This window comes from Pristiophorus japonicus, chromosome 22 (assembly GCF_044704955.1).
Source record: "Pristiophorus japonicus isolate sPriJap1 chromosome 22, sPriJap1.hap1, whole genome shotgun sequence".
NCBI lineage: Eukaryota > Metazoa > Chordata > Chondrichthyes > Pristiophoridae > Pristiophorus > Pristiophorus japonicus.
Genome location: NC_091998.1, coordinates 26,779,883 through 26,805,771, shown reverse-complemented (window position 1 = coordinate 26,805,771; position 25,889 = coordinate 26,779,883). Strand labels below are relative to the sequence as shown.

The following is a 25,889-nucleotide window of genomic DNA, read 5'->3' as shown; positions in this document are numbered from 1 at the left end:
AGTAAAACTAGGTTGCCTGGCGATATGGTTCACTGTAATTACTCACCGCAGTTCTACCAAAGATCTCACTGCTTCCGCAACTCCACTGGAGAGAATTGCGTCTGCATCATGCTCAATTTACTGCGGCAAGTCTAAGCAAATTTATTGCCTCTTATCTGATTTACAGGCATGCTGAGGTATTATAGGAGGGAGCAACAAAGCCCAGAGGAGCACCCCGACAGGAGCAGCAGTTCTGTGAGGGAAAGGGGGGAATTCCGAATGGAAACAATTCAAATTCCTGTTTTGCTAAGGCATTTAAGAGAACCGATGTATTGAGACACCATCCCCTATGGTGCGCAGAGTACTGTTTACTGGCACAATGCTCTGGCCGACAGCAAACTAACCCTCTGCTCCTGTTCTCAGCACCCAGTGACACACCCTCACCTAGAGTCCTAGACATTATGAGCAGTGCTAGATAGAGCAGGAGAGAAAGAAAAAAAAATCAGGAAGAGAAGAGAAAAAAAAAGAAAGTTAAACTGTTTATTTTAAATGGGCCAATGCCTCTGTTAAAATAGGCGACAAGGGACATTGGTACAAGTGCATCAAGGATCTGTACAATAACATGACTCACAGCAAGTTCCAGACTACAGTGTTGGTGAACAGGATATTTCTACAGATTACAGACACCGACCTTTACAAAGCGGAGACAATTCTGTTCGCGGTTAGCTGCTCCCAGCTAGACAGGCAGTGGAGTGAAATCAGTCGCACTTCAGGCTCCTGGTTAAGTGCGAACATCAAGCAAGGGCAGGGTCCCCATGGTTGTACAGCTCGCCTGACTCACTATCTAGGCTCGGACAACAGCCATCAATAGTAGAGAGGGGCACTTGTCGACCTGTCTCCTACATGACCCACCATTTTGGTGGGTGTTTTTTTTGTTTTTGGGGGGGAGGGGGTGGAGGAGGAGGAAGGAGGGAAGAGAGAAAACAAAAAGGCGAGAAAAGTGGAAATTTATTTCTTTAAATAAAGTACAATTAGTGACCGAGCAAGAGTAGCCCATCCAGTAATCATCTGGAACTTTTAACCCTCTTTCCACCCCCCCCGCCCCCCAAATGAATTAGGATTCAAGATGTCAATCATTAAGGCGTGCAGGTGACAGAAGCCAGCAGTCAGGTGGACATCTTAAAATCAGCTGTACAGTGACCCCTGACCTATATTGGGCATTTCGTTTCGGCTCATGTCGTCAGAACTCGAACCACGTGTGTCATGAGGCTGCATTGGGGTGTTGGAGGGTGGGGGGGTAAGGGGGTAAAGGTCACGCATCCTCCCTCAGGTGAAGCCATTTTGAACTATAAATGTTCCCAACGGGTTTTGAACATAAAACATGCCGCGGATTAACGAATGGGCCGGCCTGCCTTCGTGACTAATCCGCTGAGCAGCGAACAAGTGTTGGAAGCTTTGAGAGTGGGGGGGGGGGGACAGGAGAGCAGAGCATTCCAGAGGGAGCCCAACATTATGCAGCATTCAGCTCCCAACCATGCAACCTCCAGCAAGGGACTCGAAGCAAACGTTAAAATCGAATCGTCTGGACAGCTGTACAACTCCTCATGGAGGGCACCCTTTTACAGGGCACCTGGGATCTTGGTTAACAACCAACAAAAACAATCAGCTGCTAGATTTCTAGACAGAAACCCGGCCTGGTTTGCGTTCACTGTCGCTCGCGTTTGTTCTCAGGTGGAATGCCAAGAGCTCCTAGGGCATCGCTTCAGGAGAGCAGCGTCACAAGTTGGTTTTTGGACAAGCTGAAGCGGCCATCGCTACTTGGCAAGAGTCTCAATGCCGACAGTTTGATACAGTGTAGTGTGTTTAATTATATTACTATTAATTTTTCAGCATGATTATTGAAGCACGACAGAGACATTCAGTCACACAACAATACAACAATGGTATCAAACCTTACACCAAACAGAAATTAGATGACGGAAAAAAAATCTCAAGGTTAAGAGTCTTTCAAAGCAAACTTCATATACGGTACAGTCCCGACCATCTAAATTGCCAAATCCAGAAAAATTCCATCGGCAACCCTGCACAATGATACAGATCCATTTGAATATTTGAAATAAGGATCTGGTTTGGTGCAGGTATAGTCGAGCTTATTAACATTTGGTGCGAGGTGTCTATGTCATATCAATATTCAACAGTTTAAGGAGCACAATGTGTGCCAATGGTTGATGCTTCCCCTCCTGCCCCCCCCCCACCAAAATAAAGAGGCTAGTCTTGGATTTTCAGTTATATTCGATTTGTTAAGAGATTACAGGGGTGGAGAAGGGGGAGGGAGAGGGGGTGGCCTGGGGAACACAGTTAAACATTAAAACAATCATGTTCGCACAAAGTTAGTCACTAGGCATTTGCTTTTTGTTGGGTGGAAAGAAAGAGAAAAAAAAAGAAAGTGTGTTACTGGTCAGCACTTGGGATGGATCGAGGCTGCGGTTTGGAAGGAGTCAAGCTCGCTGGGTGATTGTGGTTGCTGCCAATACACGCCTCAGACACCGAGGAAAAAGGCACAAGGCTGTTGATCCAGGGCGCGTGGTTTAGTGATAAACAAAACAAAAATTCCCTCGGCTTATTAGTTTATGGAAGGCAATGCACGTACGGTGTACTGTGCGGCTGCTGTACCTGGCCTCGTATCTGAAATGCGGGAGGGATGGGGGGGGGGGGGGGGGGTGCACGGCGTGTTGTCAATCGACCCTTTCCTTTCAACAAAAGATTTCAAGGAAGAACAGCCAGAATTTGAGTGCCACCCCCGCCCCCCATCCCCACCATCTCGATCTAATCGGTTCTGCATCACATGGTGTCGGCATTTGGCGCCAAATATCTGCAAAAGCACCTCCTTCTGATCCCAGGGGTGCATTTTTTTTAATTTATATCTCTGGCGCGTGGCTGAGGCGACAGTTAAGGTGGAATCATTTAAGGTGGAATTTTTACTGGTGTGAGGAATCTTTGGGGTGGGGGGGAAATAGGAGGAGAGGGGTTACTGCATGGATTCAGAATGCTAACACTGGTACTAAACAGTTCTGGTAAAAACAACAGCAAGGGAGGGTTTACACTAAGTGGCCCCAAAGATTACCATTCAGCAAGATGTTAATTCCAAAATTCAGAATGAACCATGTCTACTATCAACATTGAAGCACAATTGTTATATTAAAAGCTGTCCCGCTATTCTCAGTCTTTCATCGGTTTACTGGTAGGTGGACAGATGAGACTTATCTTAAAAAGATTCCACCTTAAAAATCATATAGCTGCTGACAAAAACTGCCTTCATGACCGGTGGCGTCTTTGGCATTAGGGGAGCATCAGAGTGAGTGGACAGTCTGCTCACTCGAGCGCGCTCAGCCACTCCGGATGCTGCCATCTCCAGTTCTCCTCCTGCGGGCCATGATCACCTCCGAGGGCACTTTCTTACAGTTGCTGGCCAGTCCAAGCCAACACACTGCGTCGATGAAGCAGGTGGTGATGTTCCCTCGCCAGCCGTACTCGCTGGTCGAATAGTCGTACGGGAACGTGTGGTGATAGTTGTGGAACCCTTCTCCTGCAACAAAGCACGACGGGGAAATGGTCAAGATCACGCACGATTCACACCAGTTTTATTTTTTTAAAAAATTTTAAAAAGCGCACAACAGCAACGCTCAAATATCTCAGAATTAGCCTTAATACCTCTAGACGTGACTATTCCAACGCTCTCCTGGCCAGCCTCCCATCTTCCACCCTACATAAACTTGAACTCATCCAAAACTCAGCTGCCCGTGTCCTAACTCGCACCAAGTCCCGCTCATCCATCACCCTTGTGCTCGCTGACCTGCATTGACTTCCTGTCAGACAACCACAACATTTTTTAATTCTCATCTTTTTATCACAAATCCCTCCGTGGCCTCACCCCTCCCTATTTTTAGCCTCCACCAGCCCTACAATCCGCAGAGATCTCTGCGCTCCTCCAATCTGGCCTATTGAGCATCCCTGATTATAATCACGCCACCACTGGGTCCGTGCCTTCTGCTGTCCAGGCCTCATACTCTGGAATTCCCTCACCGCCTCTCTTTCCTCCTTTAAAATGCTCCTTAAAACCTACCTCTGACCAAGCTTTTGGTCACCTGCGCTAATTTCTACTTATGCGGCTCGGTGTCAAATTTTTATCACACAATACTCCTGTGAAGCGCCTTGGGACGTTTCACTACATTAAAGGCGCCACATAAAGACAAGTAGTTGTTGTCATCTGAACAGGAAAAGATACCGCATATGCGCAGCAAATTTTAAAGGGACCTCGCACAGAAAAAAATTAGAGGGAACATTGCTCGTTAAAAGGCAGTATATAAATATGATTTTTGTTGTAGTAAAGAAAAGAAAGCCTTGAATTTATATAGCACCTTTCACCTCAAGGTTAGGCCAGCTCTGCACCATTTCATTTGTCTATTCTTGCATTGACTGAATCGTTTTTTTATGGGCCAGGTCTAGCATTGTTTAACCAGATACAACAGACAGGATTTTATAAAGAAAGAACTCGTATTTATATAGCGCCTTTCACGGCCTCAGGAAGTCCCAAAGTGCATTACAGCTAAATAATTACTTTTCTGAAGTGCAGTCACTGTTGCAACACAGGAATCGCAGCAGCAAATTTGCACACAACAAGGACTGAGTGGAGGAGAAATTTCTTCACTCAGGAGGGTGGTGAATCTTCGGAATTCTCTACCCCACAGTGCCGTGGGTGTTCAGTCATTGAATATATTTAAAACAGAGATCGATAGATTTTTGGTTATTAAGGGAACCAAGGGATTTGGCGATGTGGGAAGGTAGAGTTGAGGTCGAAGATGAACAGTGGAGCAGGCTCGAAGGGCCAAACTGCCGACTCCTGTTCCTATTTCTTATGTTCTTACATAGGGTCAGATAGGGTCTCAGTTTAACATCTCATCCAAAAGACAGCACCTCAATGCAGCTGCACTCCCTCAGTACTACATGGGCAAAAAAACTAGACCAGAGCAATGTTCCCCCAAGGTGCACAAAACTGCACCCCAATCTGGAGGTCCCATGCAGGCCACTGGAAGATAGCACGCATGCGTCACACAGAAAATTTAAAAGGGACCGCACACTTAGACTGCAAATTCGAGGGAACATTGCACAAGCGGGAAGCCCAGTGTGAGAAAATGTCTTAAAACAAGTCCCTTCCATAAAATAGAATAAAATGAAGGCACAGTGATCATCGATGGATACCACCAACTAATCTTTAATCTAACTGCACTGTACGGACAATGAGTACTGTTTATAACAAGTCTTCTCTCATTCTCAGAGTAACAAAGGGAAACGAGTGCAGTGATACTGTTGATAGCACGTCCCTTTTCTCACTCTTCACTAATCAACAATGGGACAATCGACACATTATTTCAGCCTGATGTATCATTCATTGCTCACGACCGAACACACTTTTTAAAAAAAAAGGAGAATCACAACTAATTAGAGGGCTATCGTCTCCACCGTCCCAGACAGAATCAGTGACCTCAGCATAGGTTAGGGGCTCGGGTACTGGAACGGTCGGTGTTGCCCGGGCCAACACCAGGCGTTGGTGTTTGCAATCATTTAGGGAACTCTATTTTACACACAACCCGACAACAGCTCCCCCGCCCCTTACACATAAGGCAGTATAAAATCCCGTCAATGGTGACAACTGCTTAATGAACTCAAAGCCTGCCCCATAAAAATAAGCATCAGCCAATGGAAGAGCAAACAATAGAAATAGCCTTGAGGTAGTCATTTCAGAGGGAGCCATGGTCAATTTTTTGGTTATTAATGGTTAGTGCAGATATTTTGACAGGGCTATTAACTGTCTGGAGGATTATATTTTCTACCAACAAGCCTATCAGTTACTGTTTATATTATCGGATACTTAAGGTTTACTGTCCCTTGGTAAATAAATCCAGCCTCGCACAACCCTTCCATTCTTGCCTCTTGCGGATCCCCGATTTTAACTACCTCACCATTGGCGGCTGTGCCACCAGCAGCCTAGGCCCCAAGCTCTGCAATTCCCTGCCTAAACCTCTCCGCCTTGAAGACCCTCCTTAAAACCTACCTTTTGGTACCCTGCCCCAAAACCTCCGAATGTGGCTCGGTGTCAAATTTTTGTCTGACCACCTGCTCCAATGGGACGTACTATGTTAAGGGTGCGATCAATGCTCTCCATAATTGTGTTTTGGGCCGCGCTGTCCCTTTAACGGACTGCACGGCCCATTCAAAAGTCCGCACATGCACAGTTTATTCAATTTAACTGCCGGCTCAGTGGCTGCGTGGGATACCTGCGCAGCTTAAAGGGAACATTGGGCGCGATATAAATCCAAGTTGTTGTTGTCATCACCTCTTGGAGAGTGGAGGAAGTGCATCCGGGAGGGCGCTGAGCACAGAGCCTCGTCGCCGAGAGCATGCAGAAAACAAGCGCATGGAACGGGAGGAGCATGCGGCAAACCAGACTCCCCACCCACCCTTACCTTCAACCACTGTCTGTCCCACCTGTGACAGAGACTAATTCTCATATTGGACTGTACAGTCACCTGAGAACTCACTTTTGGAGTGGAAGCAAGTCTTCCTCGATTCCGAGGGACTGCCTATGATGGTGAAGTGGGGGGCAGGCAGGGTTACCCAATTAAGAGCAAATCCAACTTTTAAATACAAGTAGTTTGCCTAGAACAAGAGTGGGTTTGTATTTTGTCTCAAGCCATGGGAGAACAGCTCTTGGGGGTGGGGCGGGGAGAGGAAGAGCAGACACATTGGCCTAAGAGGCCAAAAAGTCAAACAATTAAGATGCAATAATAGATGAATATTCTGGAAATCTGCTGGATTACTTTGGGGACTGAGGGAATATTTATGGAGATCTTTCCTCTAGAGATTTAAATGGGTGGAGTCGAATGCATTAGAGAGTACAGTCCGTGGAAGGAACTGAAACCAAATGTCTGTTTCACATTCCAGTTCCTCCTTAAATTCTTACAATCTTCACAATTCCAATACACAAAAGTGCAGTTTGACAGGGCCATCTCCCCCCCCACCCCACAGGTTTAATGGAGGATGTGACACTATAACAGTGTTACAGGCATATCACCTTTCACCTACATACAGAACCTTCAATGTTGGCTGCATTGTGAGCTAAGGGCAAGAATAGAATCTGCTGATTTCCCAAGGAAGGAAGTTGAACAAATGCAGTCAAACCGCTCCAAACAGCCAGACACTGCAGAGGCCTGGGAACAGATTGTCAGCCTGCCAGAGGCATCATAGAATCGGATCACGGTGCGACTATTGCAATGCTCTTCTGGCTGGCCTCCCACCTTCCAACCTCCGTAAACTTGCTCATCCAAAACTCTGCTGCCCTTGTCCTAACTCGCACAGTCCCGATCACCCATCACCCTTGTGCTCCCTGACCCAACGCTGTGATTTTCAAATTCAAATCCCTCCATGGCCTCGCCCCGCCCCATCTCTAACCTCCTCCAGCTCTACAACCCTCCAAGACTTCTGCACTCTTCCAAATCTGGTTTTGCCCATCCCCCATTTTCTTCACTCCACCACCATTAGCAGCTGTGCCTTCAGCTGCCTGGACCCCCAAGCTCTGGAATTGCCTCCCTAAACCTCCCCGCCTCTCTCTCCTCTTTCTAGTCACTCCCATTCTCTGTTGACCAAGCTTTTGGTCACCTGTCCCAATATCACATGTGGCTCGGTGTCAAATTTTATCTGGCACGCTCCTGTGAAGCACCGTAGGCCATACTACATTAAGGGTGCTGTATAAATCCAAGTTGTTCTGGACAGGGAAAGAACACAGGAAAGAAAAGAACTGGTTAGAAATGGGGCAGTGAACTGGAGCAGAAATTGGATTTGCAAAGAGCTGAAAAAAGCTTGTGCTAAAGCTGGAAACACGGGCATTGCCTCCTCGAAGGACCAGATACATCACGGTAACGTCAGGCTTCAAATCAGGGTTCTCACCTATCGCGCCGAAAGTGACGAATCGGTTCTCCCGGGGGTTGATAAATCGGTCGTATGGCCGGTTACCAAACATGTGGGCCGCGCTGTTCACCAACCAGGTGGCATTCAACACCAGCGTGTATCGCAGGATGGCAGCAATGAAGTATGAAGTCCAGAATGACTCGCCCCAGTAATACCAGGGAACCACCGTGGGAATGACAAAGCACATTAGCACCACGGAGGGCTTATAGTATCTGAAAGAAAGAGAACGGCAACTGTTAAAGAAAATTACAAGAATAACAGTCACAGTTTAGTGATCAGTTGTGTCATTATATAGAGCCGGAACTTGGGCAAGATAATGTTCTGGTTACGATGCTGGTAACCCAGGTCATGAGTGGCAAGTTATAAAACATCTGTTGACTAATGCGGCAGTGCCATAGTTGGGGGGTATAACCTAGCTTCTCAACACAAGACCATAATAGGAGCAGGAGTTGGCCATTTGGCCCCTCGAGCCTGTTCCACCATTCAATATCATGGTTGATCTGAGCTTGTCCTCAACTCCACTTTCCTGCCCGCTCCCCATAACTCCGGACTACCTTACTGTTCAAAAATCTGTCTATCTCCACTTTAAATATATTCAATCACCCAGCCTCCACAGCGCTCTGGGGTAGAGAATTCGAAAGATTCACGACTCGGAAGAAATTCCTCCTCATTTCCATTTTAGATGGGCGACCCCTTATTCTGAAATTATTCCCTCTAGTTCTAGATTCCCCCTCGAGGGGAAACATCCTCTCTGCATCTACCCGGTTCAAACCCTCAGAATCAATGGTCTGTGTTAACCCCCGCCTATCTGATTCAGCCAAGAGGGCAACACTTTATTCAGACATCGAACTTAGAGCTTGCAACATGAAAACCCAACCAGTCCGTGCTGGCATTTACCCACCCTGTTTCAATATCCCACCATCCACCTCTGATCTAATGGTGAATGTTGACACAGATTCTCTCTCAACAACTAACCCTGGAAGGGAGTCCCACAACTCAGTGAAGAAGTTCCTCGTGGCCTCGGTTCTAAACCGCTTGCATTTAATCTAGTGCCTTTGTTCTTGACCTCTCACCCACAGGAAACAGTCGGTTTCTATCTACCCTGTCTCACTTTCAGAATTTCTTGCTGAATTTGTTCTTCCTAGCAGTGTTGTGACATTATAGAGCCGGAACTTGGGTAAGAAAATGTTCTGGTTATGATGCTGGTAACCCAGTGGCAAGTTATAAAATTGAATTTAATAAATGGGATAATTTGTGCATTAGCAAAAAAAAACCTCCTCATTAAAGCTGCTGGAATGTTTAAAAACCAAACAGTTCATTATAGAAACATAGAAAATAGGTGCAGGATTAGGCCATTCCACCCTTCAAGCCTGCACCACTACACAATATGATCATGGCTGATCATTCACCTCAGTACCCCTTTCCCGCTTTCTCTCCAAACCCCTGGATCCCTTTAGCCGTAAGGATCATATTTAACTCCCTCTTGAATATATCCAATGAACTGGCATCAACAACTCTCTGCGGCAGGGAATTCCACAGGTTAACAACTCAGTGAAGAAGTTTCTCCTCATCTCAGTCCTAAATGGCCTACCCCTTATCCAAAGACTGTGTCCCCTGGTTCTGGACTTCCCCAACATCGGGAACATTCTTCCCGCATCTAACCTGTCCCGTCCCGTCAGAATCTTATACGTTTCTATGAGATCCCCTCTCATCCTTCTAAACTCCAGTGTATAAAGGCCCAGTTGATCCAGTCTCTCCTCATGTCAGTCCAGCCATCCCTGGAATCAGTCTGGTGAACCTTCGTTGCACTCCCTCAATAGCAAGAACGTCCTTCCTCAGATTAGGAGACCAAAACTGGACACAATATTCCAGGTGAGACCTCACCAAGGCCCTGTACAATTGCAGTAAGACCGCCCTGCTCCTACACTCAAATCCCCTAGCCTTCTTCACTGCCTGCTGTACTTGCATGCCAACTTTCAATGACTGATGAACTATGACACCCAGGTCGCATTGCACCTCCCCATTTCCTAATCTGCCACCATTCAGATTATATTCTGCCTTTGTGTTTTTGCCACCAAAGTGGATAACCTTACATTTATCCACATTATACTGCATCTACCATGCATTTGCCCAAATCACCCTGCAGCCTCTTAGCATCCTCCACCGGTCACACCACCACCCAGTTTAGTGTCATCTGCAAACTTGGAGATTCAATTCCTTCATCCAAATCATTAATGTATATTATAAAGAGCTGGGGTCCCAGCACTGAGCCCTGCAGTACTCCATTAGTCACTGCCTCCCATTCCGAAAAGGACCCGTTTATCCCGACTCTCTGCTTCCTGCCTGCCAACCAATTCTCTATCCACCAGTACATTACCCCCTATACCATGTGCCTTTATCTTGCACACCAATCTCTTGTGGGACCTGGTCAAAGGCTTTTTGAAAGTCCAAATACACCACATCCACTGGTTCTCCCTTGTCCACTCTACTAGTTACATCCTCAAAAAATTCCAGAAGATTGGTCAAGCATGACCTCCCTTTCATAAATCCATGCTGACTTGGACTGATCCGGTCAACGCTTTCCAAATGCACTGCTATTTCATCCTTAATAATTGATTCCAACATTTTCCCCACTACTGATGTCAGGCTAACTGGTCTATAATTACCTGTTTTCTCTCCTTCCTTTTTTAAAAAGTGGTGTTACATTAGCTACCCTCCAGTCCATAGGAACTGATCCAGAGTCGATAGACTGTTGGAAAATGTCACCAATGCTTCCACGATTTCTAGTGCCACCTCCTTAAGTACTGTGGGATGCAGACAATCAGCCTTCAATCCCATCAATTTCCCTAACACAATTTCCTGCCTAATAATGATATCCTTCAGTTCCTCCTTCTCACTAGAACCTCGGTCCCCTAGTACATCCGGAAGGTCATTTGTGTCTTCCTTCGTGAAGACAGAACCAAAGTATTTGTTCAATTGGCCTGCCATTTCTTTGTTCCCCATTATTAATTCACCCGAGTCCGACTGCAAAGGACCTAAGTTTGTCTGCACTAATCTTTTTCTCTTCACATATCTATAGAAGCTTTTGCAGTCAGTTTTTATGTTCCCGGCAAGCTTCCTCTCGTACTTTATTTTCCCCTTCCTAATTAAACCCTTTGCCCTCTGTGGAATTCTAAATTTCTCAGTCCTCAGGTTTGCTGCTTTTACTGACCAGTTTATATGCCTCTTCCTTGGATCTAACACCATCCTTAATTTCCCTTGTTAGCCACAGTTGAGCCACCTTCCCCGTTTTATTTTTACTCCAGACAGGGATGTACATCTGTTGAAGTTCATCCATGTGATCTATAAATGTTTGCCATTGCCTATCCACTGTCAACCCTTTAAGTATCATTTGCCAGTCTATTCTAGCCAATTCACGCCTCATGCCGTCGAAGTTCGCTTTCCTTAAGTTTAGGATCCTAGTTTCTGAATTAACTGTCATGCTCAATCTTAAGGAATTCTACCATATTATGGTCACTCTTCCCCAAGGGGCCTCGCACAACAAGATTGCTAATTAGTCCCTTCTCATTACACATCACCCAGTCTAGGATGGCCAGTTCTCTAGTCGGTTCCTCAACATATTGTTCAAGAAAACCATCCTTAATACACTCCAGGAAATCCTCCTCTAACGCATTGCTACCAGTTTGGTTAGCCCAATCTATGTAAATTAAAGTCGCCCATAATAACTGCTATACCTTTATTGCACACATTCCTTATTTCTTGTTTGATGCTGTCCCCAACCTCACTACTACTGTTTGGTGGCCCGTACACAACTCCCACCAGTGTTTTCTGCCTTTTGGTATTCCGCAGCTCCACCCATAAAGATTCCACGTCATCCAAGCCAATGACCTTCCTTACTATTGCATTAATTTTCTCTTTAATCAGCAACGCCAGCCGCCTCCTTTTCCTCTGTCTATCCTTCCTAAATGTTGAATTCCCAGCCTTGGTCACCCTGGAACCATGTCTCTGTGATGCCAATTACATCTTATCCATTAACTGCTATCTGCACAGTTAATTCATCCACCTTATTCCGAATACTCGTCGCATTGAGGCACAGAGCCTTCAGGCTTGTCTTAACACATCTTGCCCCTTTAGAATTTTGCTGTAATGTGGCCCTTTTTGTTTTTTGCCTTGGGATTCTCTGCCCTTCACTTTTACTATTCTCCTTTCTATCCTTTGCCTCTGTCTCCCTTTTATTTCCCTGTCTCCCTGCATAGGTTCCCATTCCCCTGCCATATTAGTTTAACTTCTCCCTAACAGCACTAGCAAACACTCCCCCTAGGACATTAGTTCCGGTCCTGCCCAGGTGCAGACCGTCCAGTTTGTACTCCCCCAGAACCGGTTCCAATGCCCCAGGAATTTGAATCCCTTCCTTCTGCACCACTCCTCAAGCCACGTATTCATCTGAGCTATCCTGCGATTCCTACTCTGACTAGCACGTGGCACTGGTAGCAATCCTGAGATTACTACTTTTGAAATTTAGCTCCTAGCTCCCTAAATTCGTCTCGTAGGACTTCATCCCGTTTACCTATATGCACCACGACAACTGGCTGTTCACCCTCTTCAGAATATCCTGCACCCGCTTCGAGACATCCTTGACCCTTGCACCAGGGAGGCAACATACCATCCTGGAGTCTCGGTTGCCGCCGCAGAAATGCCTATCTATTCCCCCTACAAATCGAATCTCCTATCACTATCGCTCTTCCACTCTTTCCTGCCCTCCTGTGCAGCAGAGCCACCCACGGTGCCATGAACTTGGCTGCTGCTGCCCTCCCCTGATGAGTCATCCCCCTCAACAGTACCCAAAGCAGTGCATCTGTTTTGTAGGGGGATGGCCACAGGGGACCCCTGCACTACCTTCCTTGCAATGCTCTTCCTGTTGGTCACCCATTTACTATCTGGCTGTGTACCATTTACCTGCGGTGAGACCAACTCGCTAAACGTGCTATTCACATCATTCTCAGCATCGTGCATGCTCCAGAGTGAATCCACCCGCAGCTCCAGGGCCGCAATGCGGTCTGTCAGGATCTGCAGGCGGATACACTTCCCGCACACGTAGTCGTCAGGGACACCGGAAGCGTCCCCGACTTCCCACATAGTACAGGAGGAGCATAACACGTGTCTGAGCTCTCCCGCCATGACTTAACCCCTAGATAAACTTAATTTAGCAACAACAATGCTAAAGGTTACTTGCTGATAAAAGAAAAAGGCTACTTACAATCACCAGCCAATCACTTACCCCCTTGGCTGTGATGTCACCTTTCACTTTCTTTCTACTTCTTTATTGCCTTCTCCCTGCAGCTACACAAGCTCACCTCACCAACGCTGCCCGACTCCTGATCTCGCGGCCTTTTTATACGCCTCCGACCCCGGACTCTCTAATGCCCTACCACTCTAATCGCTGATTTTCCTCCCATGGTATAGGGTTGACCTTTATATGTTCTTGTGACTCAGTTGGTAAGTCTCGTAGTCAGAAGGTTGTGGGTTGAAGTCCCACTCCAGGACCTTGGGTACTAAAATCTGGGCTGACCCTCCAGTGTAGTGCTGCACTGTTGGAGATGCCATTTCTCAGAGTAAACCGAGGTCACGCCTCTCAGGTGGATGTAAAAGATCCCATGGCACTATTTTGAAGAAAATCAGGGGATTTCTCCCCAGTGCCCTGGTCAATATTTACCTCTGAACCATCATCACTAAAACAGATTATCTGGTCATTTACATTCCTGTTTGTGGGAGCTTCTTGTGTGCAAATTGGCTGCCGCGGTTCCTACATTACAACAGTGCTTTGGGACATCCTGAAAGGCCCTATATAAATGCAAGACTTTCTTTCTAAAGCAGCCTAGCAAAGTCACAGCTTCTCAGATCACCTAGGGAATGGGCAATAAATGCTCCCTCTTTCTGAGAAAACTCACCCATAAAGTAACCGAGAATAGGTGAAACTCAACTGTGGAGGGAAATTAGGGTAAGGTGCTGGACAGATGGAATACAAGCTCCAAATTTGAATATTCTAAACTTTGTATTAGGGGGAGCATCAGGAACCAATGCAAATCGAAGTGCCAAGATGTGGCAGGCAATAGGAAGTGGCCCGAAAACAGTTAGCGGGAAAATGATTTTTTTTTTTGCTGGGATCAGGAGGAGCAAAAGTGCTTCTCCAGCCCTCAAAATGGACCATTCCTCCCACTGCAGGTTGTGGGGCTGGGGGTGGGAACTGACTCGCCAATGGCAGGCCAATACTGGTGGCACGAGGCCTGCCCATTTGGAGGGCTTGTTTTATATTCTAATGCAGGGGACATCGCTTATTGACCCTCAGAGGTGCAAGGGATTGCCAAGGCTCAGGCTGGGTTGCCTGGGCCACCGTAGAAGTCTGTAGGAAATAGGAAAGGAGGTGGCAAGTCATTTAACCAGCTCTATTTTAAAACTCTACCGCCGCCCCATTTCTGCCAGCCAGGAGTTAAAATCTCCCCTGATGTTTCTCCTCTAGTTTTCTTCCCTCGCCCTCTTCCAACAGTACAGCCAGCCAGGGAGCATCAGCAGTGAACAGACGAGACCTTCACTGCACCTCTGCAGTCATGTCAAGGGCTATGGGGAATGAAGGGTTATGGGGAGCAGGCAGGAAAGTGGAGTTGAGGCCAGAATCAGATCAGCCAGGATCTCATTGAATGACAGCAGGCTCGACTGGCCAAATGGCCTACTCCTGCTCATATTTCTTATGTTATGTGGTGGTTGGAGCCACTTGTCTTCAGTTAATAACACCTTCCTCAAATGGGGCTCATTAAATGAATGCAGGCACTGTGAACTTAATCAGGGGTTGTGCTAAATTCTGATGCTGGAGGCATTATTTATGCGCCTTCAGATGCAATGCCATCTTCAACTACAACAAAATGGGACTATTTTAAGCAGAGACTAGTTGGTGCAGTGGGTTAGCACGGTTGTCCTTCACATTTGTGGTTAAGAGTTTAAATCCAACTCTGACTGATGTGACAAAAGTCAGCTCCCTCTACATGATTGATTCAATGCAAGTTGGCACAATCCCATGGTTGGCCATTTCACTCAGACTACCAAGCTTGGCAGATGCTGCAGGGAAGGTTGGCACACTCCCATAAACCGATCATGGTTTGGCCATTTCACTCGAGGCTACAAGCTTGACAGATGCTACCGACAAGAAAAGCCATTTTCAACACTGATGAAGTAGAGAGATTCCCCACAGCCTAGAACGGAGGTAAACTGCTGGGGCAATCTAGAGAGAGTATTCTCCTCTTGCATCTGTCCTGTTCTTGACCTGGGAATGTTTGACAGGAGTCGCACCGAGGAAGATATACTCTGCATCCAATTCATGCTCGAACCAGACCCGCAAGACTTTAATAGGGAAGAGTAGCAAGAGCTTTGCTCGGAGTCGAACTTATGCTACATCAAACTGGAGTGGTTGAGCAGTATGAAGGGAGTTCTATTGTGCATCTAACTCAATACACTGAAGATAGGAATAGTTGATGGCAGTGTCAATGTGCCGGTTTAGCTGCCTAGCCATGCAGCAGTCCAAGGCTCCTGCGCAGCGTGCTTGCTGATTTCTGAATGGTAAACCGCGCACATGCGGAAGTTTCAATGGGCTGCGTAGCTCCTTTCAATGGGCTGCGTAGCTACCTCCCCCAAAAAATTAAGGAAACATTGGCACAGTAGATAAGGAACCCTCCCCTTCGTTGAACTTGCCTGTAACCCAACCTGAAAGCGTTCAGGTTCAATGCTGATAGAACGCAGATAGAGCTTCACTCTCGTGTTCATTCCATACCATACCCAACTGCGGAATGTTTGATTGGGTCGCACTGAGGAAGCTTTACTTTGCATCCAATCCAGTTATACCCATACTGGGGGGGGGGGGGGGGGGGGGGGGGAAGAAGAGGGGGGGGCACAGCAGCTAGAACATTACTCTACATTTAGCCAGCGCAGTGCTTCAAACCTCCACTCCTCAATGTTCCCCCGGGTTTAAATATGTAAACTCTTTCAATTTTCAAGAGTGCTAAATGCAAAAAACGTACCCAAAAGTAAAGTGGGCCCCTAGGCAACCAAACACCTGAGAGAATAAGGGGGGGGGGGGGGGGGGGGGGGAAGAAAAGAGATGTTCCAATTCTTGGATTAACAAAGTCTCATTTACCAATCCCCCACCCCTTCCTCTCCATGGTGTCCTGGGCAACATTAGTCCCTCAACCAGCATCACTAAGAAAATTATCTGGTCATTATCTCATTGCGGTTTGTGGCAGCTTGGTGTTTAAATTAACTGCTGCGTTTCCTACATTACAACAGTGATGACACGTCAAAAAACACCTAATTGGATGTAAAGCACCTTGGGACAGTGTAAGGCGCTATAGAAATGCAAGTTGTTTTCTGAAGGTGCTCAGTCTTGTTGTGAGACATAGAGACATAGAAAATAGGTACAGGAGTAGGCTATTCGGCCCTTCGAGCCTGCACCACCATTCAATATGATCATGGCTGATCATGTAACTTCAGTATCCCATTTCTGCCATAACCCTTGATCCTTTAGCCGCAAGGGCCACATCTAACTCCCTTTTGAATATATCTAGCAAACTGGCCTCAACAACTTTGAGATTCACAATTCTCAGTGAAGTTTCTCCTCATCTCGGTCCTAAATGACTTACCCCTTATCCTTAGATTGTGACCCCTGGTTCTGGACTTCCAACATCAGGAACATTCTTCCTGCATTTAACCTGTCCAATCCAGTCAGAATTTTATGTTTCGATGAGATCCCCCCTCATTCTTCTAAATCCTATTGAATATAAGCCTAGAGAGACAGCCTAGTAACTTTAACATCACATCTCTCCATCCACTCCACCCCATCCCCCCCCACCCCACCCCAGTACCTTATCCATTCCTCATACGAGAATCTACATATTGAAGGTGAAATGTTTGCGATTGCAAAGGCGGGTTCCTGTATTCGCAACACCTGCACTCACCACTTTTCAGTAACGTTCTCTCTGAACAGCGATTGACGGTGGAAACACCCTCTCCCGTGAGGATAGAGGCCAACTGCTCCCGTCGCTAAGGTAAACTGACTTAGCACAGACCAGTAGCATTGTGTCTTTGCCAAACTCGATGGATGCTCGGTCCAAGTGAATCCAGTGCCCAAAAATGGGCCACCTTGTTCAGCTTTTAACAGTGCTATACTCCTTTTGAGCGAAGTGAGTCGATGGCGGACTTGTGGTTGCCATATTAACATTTTCTTGAGCTCATCTTACAGTGCCAGCTCAGTGGGTAGCACTCTCGCCTCCGAGCCAGAAGGTTGTGGGTTCAAGTCCCACTCCGGAGACAGGAGCGCATAAATCTAGGCTGACACTCCAGTGCAGTGCTGAGGGAGTGCTGCATTGTTGGAAGTGTCGTCTTTCTGATGAGATGTTAAACCGAGGTCCCGTCTGCTCTCTCAGGTGTATTTCGAAGAAGAGCAGAGGAGTTATCCCCGGTGTCCTGGGCAATATTTATCCCTCAATCAACATCACAAAAACAGATCATCTGGCTATTATTATAGCATCGTGTTTGTGGGAGTTTGCTGTGCGCAAGTTGGCTGCTGCATTTCCCGAATTACAACAGGGACTATATTCTTCATTGGCTGTAAAGCGCTTTGAGGTGTCCGATGGTCATGAAAGGCGCTATATAAATGCACCTCTTTCATCAAAGGCAAGGGATTTAGTGTTGGGGAACGGAAGGCACCCGAACTTAAAGAAGGGTAACTTTGAAGGTATGAGGCGTGAATTGGTTAGGATAGATTGGCGAATGATACTTAAGGGGTTGACTGTGGATGGGCAATGGCAGACATTTAGAGACCGCATGGATGAATTACAACAATTGCACATTCCTGTCTGGCGTAAAAATAAAAAAGGGAAGGTGGCTCAACCGTGGCTATCTAGGGAAATCAGGGATAGTATTAAAGCCAAGGAAGTGGCATACAAATTGGCCAGAAATAGCAGCGAACCTGGGGACTGGGAGAAATTTAGAACTCAACAGAGGAGGACAAAGGGTTTGATTAGGGCAGGGAAAATGGAGTACGAGAAGAAGCTTGCAGGGAACATTAAGGCGGATTGCAAAAGTTTCTATAGGTATGTAAAGAGAAAAAGGTTAGTAAAAAGACAAACGTAGGTCCCCTGCAGTCAGAATCAGGGGAAGTTATAACGGGGAACAAAGAAATGGCAGACCAATTGAACAAGTACTTTGGTTCAGTATTCACTAAGGAGGACACAAACAACCTTCCGGATATAAAAGAGGTCAGAGGGTCTAGTAGGGAGGAGGAACTGAGGGAAATCTTTATTAGTCGGGAAATTGTGTTGGGGAAATTGATGGGATTGAAGGCCGATAAATCCCCAGGGCCTGATGGACTGCATCCCAGAGTACTTAAGAAGGTGGCCTTGGAAATAGCGGATGAATTGAGTGTCATTTTCCAACATTCCATTGACTCTGGATCAGTTCCTATCGAGTGGAGGGTAGCCAATATAACCCCACTTTTTAAAAAAGGAGGGAGAGAGAAAACAGGAAATTATAGACCGGTCAGCCTGACCTCAGTAGTGGGTAAAATGATGGAATCAATTATTAAGGATGTCATAGCAGCGCATTTGGAAAATGGTGACATGATAGGTCCAAGTCAGCATGGATTTGTGAAGGGGAAATCATGCTTGACAAATCTTCTGGAATTTTTTGAGGATGTTTCCAGTAAAGTGGACAAAGGAGAACCAGTTGATGTGGTGTATTTGGACTTTCAGAAGGCTTTCGACAAGGTCCCACACAAGAGATTAATGTGAAAAGTTAAAGCACATGGGATTGGGGGTAGTGTGCTGACGTGGATTGAGAACTGGTTGTCAGACAGGAAGCAAAGAGTAGGAGTAAATGGGGACTTTTCAGAATGGCAGGCAGTGACTAGTGGGGTACCGCAAGGTTCTGTGCTGGGGCCCCAGCTGTTTACATTGTACATTAATGATTTAGACGAGGGGATTAAATGTAGTATCTCCAAATTTGCAGATGACACTAAGTTGGGTGGCAGTGTGAGCTGCGAGGAGGATGCTATGAGGCTGCAGAGTGACTTGGATAGGTTAGGTGAGTGGGCAAATGCATGGCAGATGAAGTATAATGTGGATAAATGTGAGGTTATCCACTTTGGTGGTAAAAACAGAGAGACAGACTATTATCTGAATGGTGACAGATTAGGAAAAGGGAAGGTGCAACGAGACCTGGGTGTCATGGTACATCAGTCATTGAAGGTTGGCATGCAGGTACAGCAGGCGGTTAAGAAAGCAAATGGCATGTTGGCCTTCATAGCGAGGGGATTTGAGTACAGGGGCAGGGAGGTGTTGCTACAGTTGTACAGGGCCTTGGTGAGGCCACACCTGGAGTATTGTGTACAGTTTTGGTCTCCTAACTTGAGGAAGGACATTCTTGCTATTGAGGGAGTGCAGCGAAGATTCACCAGACTGATTCCCAGGATGGTGGGACTGACCTATCAAGAAAGACTGGATCAACTGGGCTTGTATTCACTGGACTTCAGAAGAATGAGAGGGGACCTCATAGAAACGTTTAAAATTCTGACGGGTTTAGACAGGTTAGATGCAGGAAGAATGTTCCCAATGTTGGGGAAGTCCAGAACCAGGGGTCACAGTCTAATGATAAGGGGTAAGCCATTTAGGACCGAAATGAGGAGAGACTTCTTCACCCAGAGAGTGGTGAACCTGTGGAATTCTCTGCCACAGAAAGTGGTTGGGGCCAATTCACTAAATATATTCAAAAGGGAGTTAGATGAAGTTCTTACTGCTCGGGGGATCAAGGGGTATGGCAAGAAAGCATGAACTCATTGAATGGCTGTGCAGGCTAGAAGGGCTGAATGGCCTGCTCCTGCACCTATTTTCTATGTTTCTATGATATCAGCGCCAAGTACTCCCGGGTTAGGTACAGTGTAGAATGAAGCTCTGTCTACCCTGCCCCAACAACATGCCTCAGCCCAAAGCTTAGAAGAAAACCCCTTCCCTGCGCCAGTTTTATTTCCCCCCCAGTTCTCACAGCAGCCATCCTATGCCCAACTAGGGACAGTTGTGTGTCGCAGACCCATGCCCACTTGGAAACAGACCGAGGCTGGCCAACATTTCAGAGGACAAGAAGGGATTGGCATCCTATCAGTCTGGGCTGGGTTTGAACCCAGGCCACCGCAAGTGTCTCAATGTTCACTGTTAACAGCAGGTGGAGAAATGGCAAGATGCCGGAAGAAGCGAGTACTAACTTTTTCTGAAACCGGACAACGGGGTCTGCCTTTAGGTCGCTGAGGTCCAGCTTCTTCCCCTTCTCGATCACATCTGGATGCTTCCGGACCATTAGCCAGCCAACGTGCGAAAAGAAAAAGCCACGCGAGGCATTGTGGGGGTCGGCATCGGTCTCGGAGAACTTGTGATGAACCCGATGGTCCCGTGCCCATTCATAAATATGATTCTAAAAATAAGGGGGAGGGAGGGAAAAGTTACAAAATGCCAGTAACTGCAACCTCGGTTGCTGCGCTGCCCAATCCTGCCGCAGTGCATCATTCCTCAGCGTTCCTTCATACTAGCTGACATAGCAGACAATGTATTAAGCGTATAAGCATTAAAACACATACTAGAATTTTGTAGTTAATTTAAGAATGACATGGCCCTTTCAGTGCTTCAATCAGAATTTGAATCCTCTGCCAGCCATATTGGCCTTGCATGTCAAATACACCTTGGCAAGTCTCAAGCAAGGTCTCAGTGAGCACACGTCTAAAGTGACATTAAACCGGCAGTGTCAATTTTGAAACCTGCAAGTTGGCGTGAGTGACACTACTTGTTACATTGGTGCAGTAGGGGACATTGTGATGCTGGAAGTGTTTCCAGGTCAGGTATAGCTGACGTGATCAAACTGTGACCCGAGGCACCCCATAGATAGAATTACATACAGCTCCCAAGTGCTGGTATTCTGGCTCTCAAAGCCCAAGTCAGTCAATCAGTTCTATTAGCATGCATTATTTTTTTTTTTTTTTTAAATTCAGATTGTCCGGTTTTGAATTTTGAGGGCCTGTAGGTTTGAAAAGGGAGGTTTTTAATGCTCTTGGCTCTCTGGGAAATTACTCCCGAAACAGTGCACCTGGATTTATTAGCATCATGTGACCCAAGATATATGCTGATTAATGGACACAGGGATTTAACTGTTATACATGGCTCACAATATTTCATGGCATACACCCGAGGTACATTACGAATTAGACAGAGTAAAGCTCTCTCCACGTTGCTCCGTCCCAGGGCAGGTACAGCATGGGTTGGACATCAGACTAAAGCTCAAATCCTAACCTCAGGAAAGCATCCCTACTGCATCAGTGTGAATTGTTCCGCTTTCCATCTCTGTCATCGTTGTAGTCTGTCCGAGCAAATTTCCGCTTTATGCTCATAGCAGTTTTCTGATGTGGGCTCAAATCTACTAGTTTGAGTCAAGACTATCTCAGACTCAATTCAGGTAGGAACCTTACCGCTAGCAGAGGAAACTTTTATACCTTTAGCCTGCAGTCCCTCTGCACCTGTCTCCCTGTGGATTCTATTTAATAAATACAGCAAGTGTGTATGATATACATGTTATATATACATACAGCGGATACTCTTAAAGAGTACTACACATTTTATATGTTTTACAACTATACAGTACCTTTCATTTATTACTGTTATTGTATCTTGTATTATACTGCACACAATACCATTACTAAACAGGGGAACAGTAGTGTAAATTAAATATTGTTGAAGGTGGCAGGATCCTGTTAACTTGTATACATGATACCAGGAAACTACTATATTATAGGAGACACTGCATCATGTACATGTTATACAGGCAATCCACTGTATATTTTACAGGGAAAATGTTGCATTATTGGGGATACTGTACCATTAGGCAGAGGACACATTGAGAACCGGTGACAAAGAGAAAATGCTCAGCAGGTCAGTAGAAAGAACAGACAAGTTAACGTTTCAGACACAGACCCTCCTACATGTGAAATGTCAAGTGCTCTGCTCTTCCTGCAGATGCTGACCGACCTGCGGAGTGCCCCAGGCCACTGTTGTTCCTGTTACATTTCCAGCAGCTGCAGGTATTTTTGTTGTTACTTTTTGTACACATTTGGGAACCAGAGACACAGAATATAACAATCTGTGCCAGAGACAGTGATATTAGATGTGAATTGAAAGGGCCATTTTGTGTGAACTAGGGACCGGTCATGTGTATCCTGTTTATAACCACAGAGAGTGTAAGATTAGCATCCTTTAGACAGTTTTGGAAACGTTTAAAAAACATTGGTCAATGGCTGGGACACTCAATCAGATAATGTCCTGCACTCAAAGTATGCTGTGATCAGAATGCGAGTCTCGGCGCCACTGTTCTCAAGGTGCTTGGCTAACTTGTGCTCAACAGCAACAGCATTACGGTGGCTTATTCATGGTAAACAAATTGCATTTATATAGAACCTTTGATGTAGTAAAACATCCCAAGGCACTTCACAGGAGTGTTAGCAAACAAAATATGACACACGGATATTTGGACAAGTGACCAAAAGCTTGCTCAAACAGAAAGGTTGTACGGAGCAGCTTAAAAAAGGGAGAGTTAGAGGCGCTGGGGGGGGGGGGGGGGGTGGGAGAAGGGAACCAGAGCTTAAGGCCCAGACAGTTAAAGGCACAGTTGCCAATGATGGTGCGAGGGAAATCAGGAAATGTGCAAGAGGCCAGAATTGGAGGAACGCAACAGAGGGCTGGAGGTGCTAGAGATAAATAAGGGATTGAGGCCATAAAAGGAGTTTGAAAGCAAGGATGAGAATTTTAAAATCAAGGCGTTGCCAATGTAGTATAAACTACTGGTATTCTGCATAAGCATAAATAAATATACACACAATGGATACAAGTCTACACTTGAGACATATGGGAGTTTAATTTCCTCTAGTAGTGTGCAAATCTGTGTAAAATTGCCATTGTGTATCATTTAACACTATTTTAGGTAGCTTAATGATTCTGCTAAAACAGCACACACAGGAACAGTGTGCCACCAGAGGAAATGAAACCCCTAATCACTATATAAAATCCTTCATCACAATGTTCCTGCAGTCAAAGGTGGGGAGTCATTTTATTGAGGTTATGCTACAGGAACAACCACTGGAGGGAGAAAGGAGACTATGTGGGATATTCAACTACCCATCCCCACATTTATTTATTTTTTTAATAGGGGGGAGGGCTATGATTATATAGTTGTCCCCCTTCCCCTTCCTCTCCACTCCCAACTCTGGCTGAACAAAGCGACACGCCACCGCGACAGCTCTCCCCGTCTTTACCTGAAAAGCCATCGAGTTGGCAATGGCCAGGAACGCCCTGAGCGGCGTGGTGGCTGTGTAGGACCGGTGGCTCCATAGTCTGTGGGCTCCAGCCGTCACCCCAAGGGCGCTGAGCAAGAAACACAGGGAGGCTACACGGGAATTTAAAAAAGACACAGTTTAAAAAAAAAATAGGAGCCGCGTAGAGCCCTCGTTCAAACAACCATCTTGTGCTGGCAATCCTTGCAGGGAGGAGAACAAAAGGCATAGTGCAAGCAAGGCCCTTAAATACGCAGCAAGCATTTGTACTGAAACCGTGCGCCATTGAGAGATCTGCATGCAAAATTAACCACACACAGCAATAAAAGCAAATTAAATGCAACAGCCTTATTCATTTTAACAAATTGCATTGAATTATATTAAAGGTTTACCGATGCATTTTTTCCTTTTAAAAAGAAACATATGGTTTTAAAAGAAAATGCAAATTACATTTAAAAGAAATTGCATTTATTGATTAGCAGCTCAAAAAAGAGAGGAAAGGATGGTTCGCTCACCCCAGAGCCAGGTTAGGGGCTTGGCGAAAGGCAGCAGGAAGGCGGCGTAGAGAGCAGAGAGGTGGAGGGCCCCCATCAGGATGATGTTCCGCCACACCAGCCTCATGGGCGGCTTGGCCCCTTTCTTTTCCTGGTACGTGGTGTCGAACACATCGTCGACCGCCGGCCGGTCGTCCAGGAAGCCCGGCGGGGTTGTGGGCTCGGCGGCGTCGCTGCTGATGCTGGCTGCCGGTGCTGGCTTGTGACTGCTGGCGCTGCTGCTGCTCATGTTAGCTATTTTTTTGTTGTTGTTGTTGCAGATGGAAGGAAGGACTGCTGCAGATTCCAGCCCGTTACACCGTGGCACTGTTCTCTCTCTCTCTCTCTCTCTCTCGCTGGATGAAGAAGGAGAAAGAGAAAGAGAAAGAGCACCGTATTATTGGGGGGCTGCAAAGAAGATGATCAATAAAACAACCGGCTGATACTTTTTCGGAAGACGGAACTGCGTTGCATTCATTGGTCCGGCTGGGTTTAGTACCACCACACCCCAGCCCTGATTGGCTCTACATTGGTGGCATGTTATGCTTGCAACACTCTCGCACAGATGCAATTATATTCTAATATATGCGCAACGCCATGCAATTTTTCCACCGTGCATTAAATAGGGGGGGAGTGTGTGGACTGATTCGCCCCCTCCCTTTTCAATTGATGTCTGCTATTTTTTAAATCTATTAAAACACAGAATTTTTTTTTCTCTCTCGAATTTCACCCATTACTGCTGCTCCCTTCTGTACATTTTTAAAATTCTTGCAATAAGGCTTTCTGCTGGCTGGGAAGTAAATATCTCATCACCTGAGCAGGCGAGTCAATGGCCTGCAGTAACCCAAGGAAAATGTAGGTCATTGTGCCAGGATTTCCTGCAGGTCCTAGCGCGCACCATTCCCATTCTTGTCATTTGAGTTGCATCCCACCTTAAGAGGTTTCTCCCCGCCCCCCCAAAAATCTTCGATTCTTTATTTCCCTCCATCCCCTCTGAAATTAGGTTATGTAAACACGCAGGATAAAATTAAATTTCTATATTCTGGTTTTATTTCAACTTAGTTCATTCCTCTCTAACTTAGTTACAGTTTTGATACAATGCTGCACTCTAATTTGGCACGTTTATTGGTGATATGATTCCGAGGATTGTTTGGCTTTTTAGTGATGGTGTTTTGAGAAAATCACAAGTTCGAATTGATATCCCAATTCTCTGAAACTTATTCCAAGTTTTATTTATAGATATATATGGAGACAGAGATACTATTTTGAGTGTACGAGACATTTAATTTAATTCAGCATAGTTGAATATATTTTAACCCTGATGATTCAGTTAAAATGGTCTGGATTCATTTTCTGCAGTGTTTAAACCAAGCACACGATGCAGCTCGTGTGTGAACCTTAAATTCCCATTAAATCTCTTCGCCACATTGCAGGGGTTTAAGGTTTAATTTCATGTGTTCGCAATATGCGGGGAGGGGGGCGGCAACAATGCACTGCCATTCACTTTGATCTTTACAATCAAAAGCCATATTGTGCTCGCTGATTCCTACATGTTCACACTTGGCTTGCAGCCTGACTCGCGCTTGTCCGATAGTAACCCCCTCATTCCATCGTCATAAGATTAGCTGAGGCGGGACTTCCTGCAGCATCAGGAGAGCGGAAGGGAGACAGAGTATACTTGACAAGTGTCACGTCTCGCTTATTTTTGGTTTCTGAAAACCCCTTATTTTTTAATGCATCGCAATTTTAAAAAAAAGCAATTCCCAGTGTTTAAATGGGTAGAGAATCTGCCTCACTCTTTTGGGTTGCAATAAACCTCAGTCCAAACCTTTCTTCAGTGTTGACAACTCTTGTGAATATTGTACTGTTACCCTTGGAAAATTCTGGCAATCTAATCTCAAGGGGACAGCGGGTGCAGGTTGTTTTTTGAAACCAATATATGTTCCTGT

The 25,889-nt window shown here is 46.0% G+C and overlaps 1 protein-coding gene across 1 annotated transcript; it reads right to left on the bottom strand.

Moving 5' to 3' along the window:
- Nucleotides 1-505: 505 nt before the first annotated feature.
- On the bottom strand, nucleotides 506-24,420 carry LOC139234916 (acyl-CoA desaturase-like). The gene is made up of 5 exons (XM_070865794.1): nucleotides 23,923-24,420; nucleotides 23,390-23,520; nucleotides 20,303-20,508; nucleotides 7,984-8,216; nucleotides 506-3,565 (listed from the first exon to the last, which is right to left on the bottom strand). The coding sequence occupies exons 1-5, from the start codon at nucleotides 24,188-24,190 to the stop codon at nucleotides 3,366-3,368; spliced, it is 1,038 nt and encodes a 345-aa protein (XP_070721895.1). The 5' UTR covers nucleotides 24,191-24,420; the 3' UTR covers nucleotides 506-3,365.
- Between the last annotated feature and the right edge of the window lie 1,469 nt (nucleotides 24,421-25,889).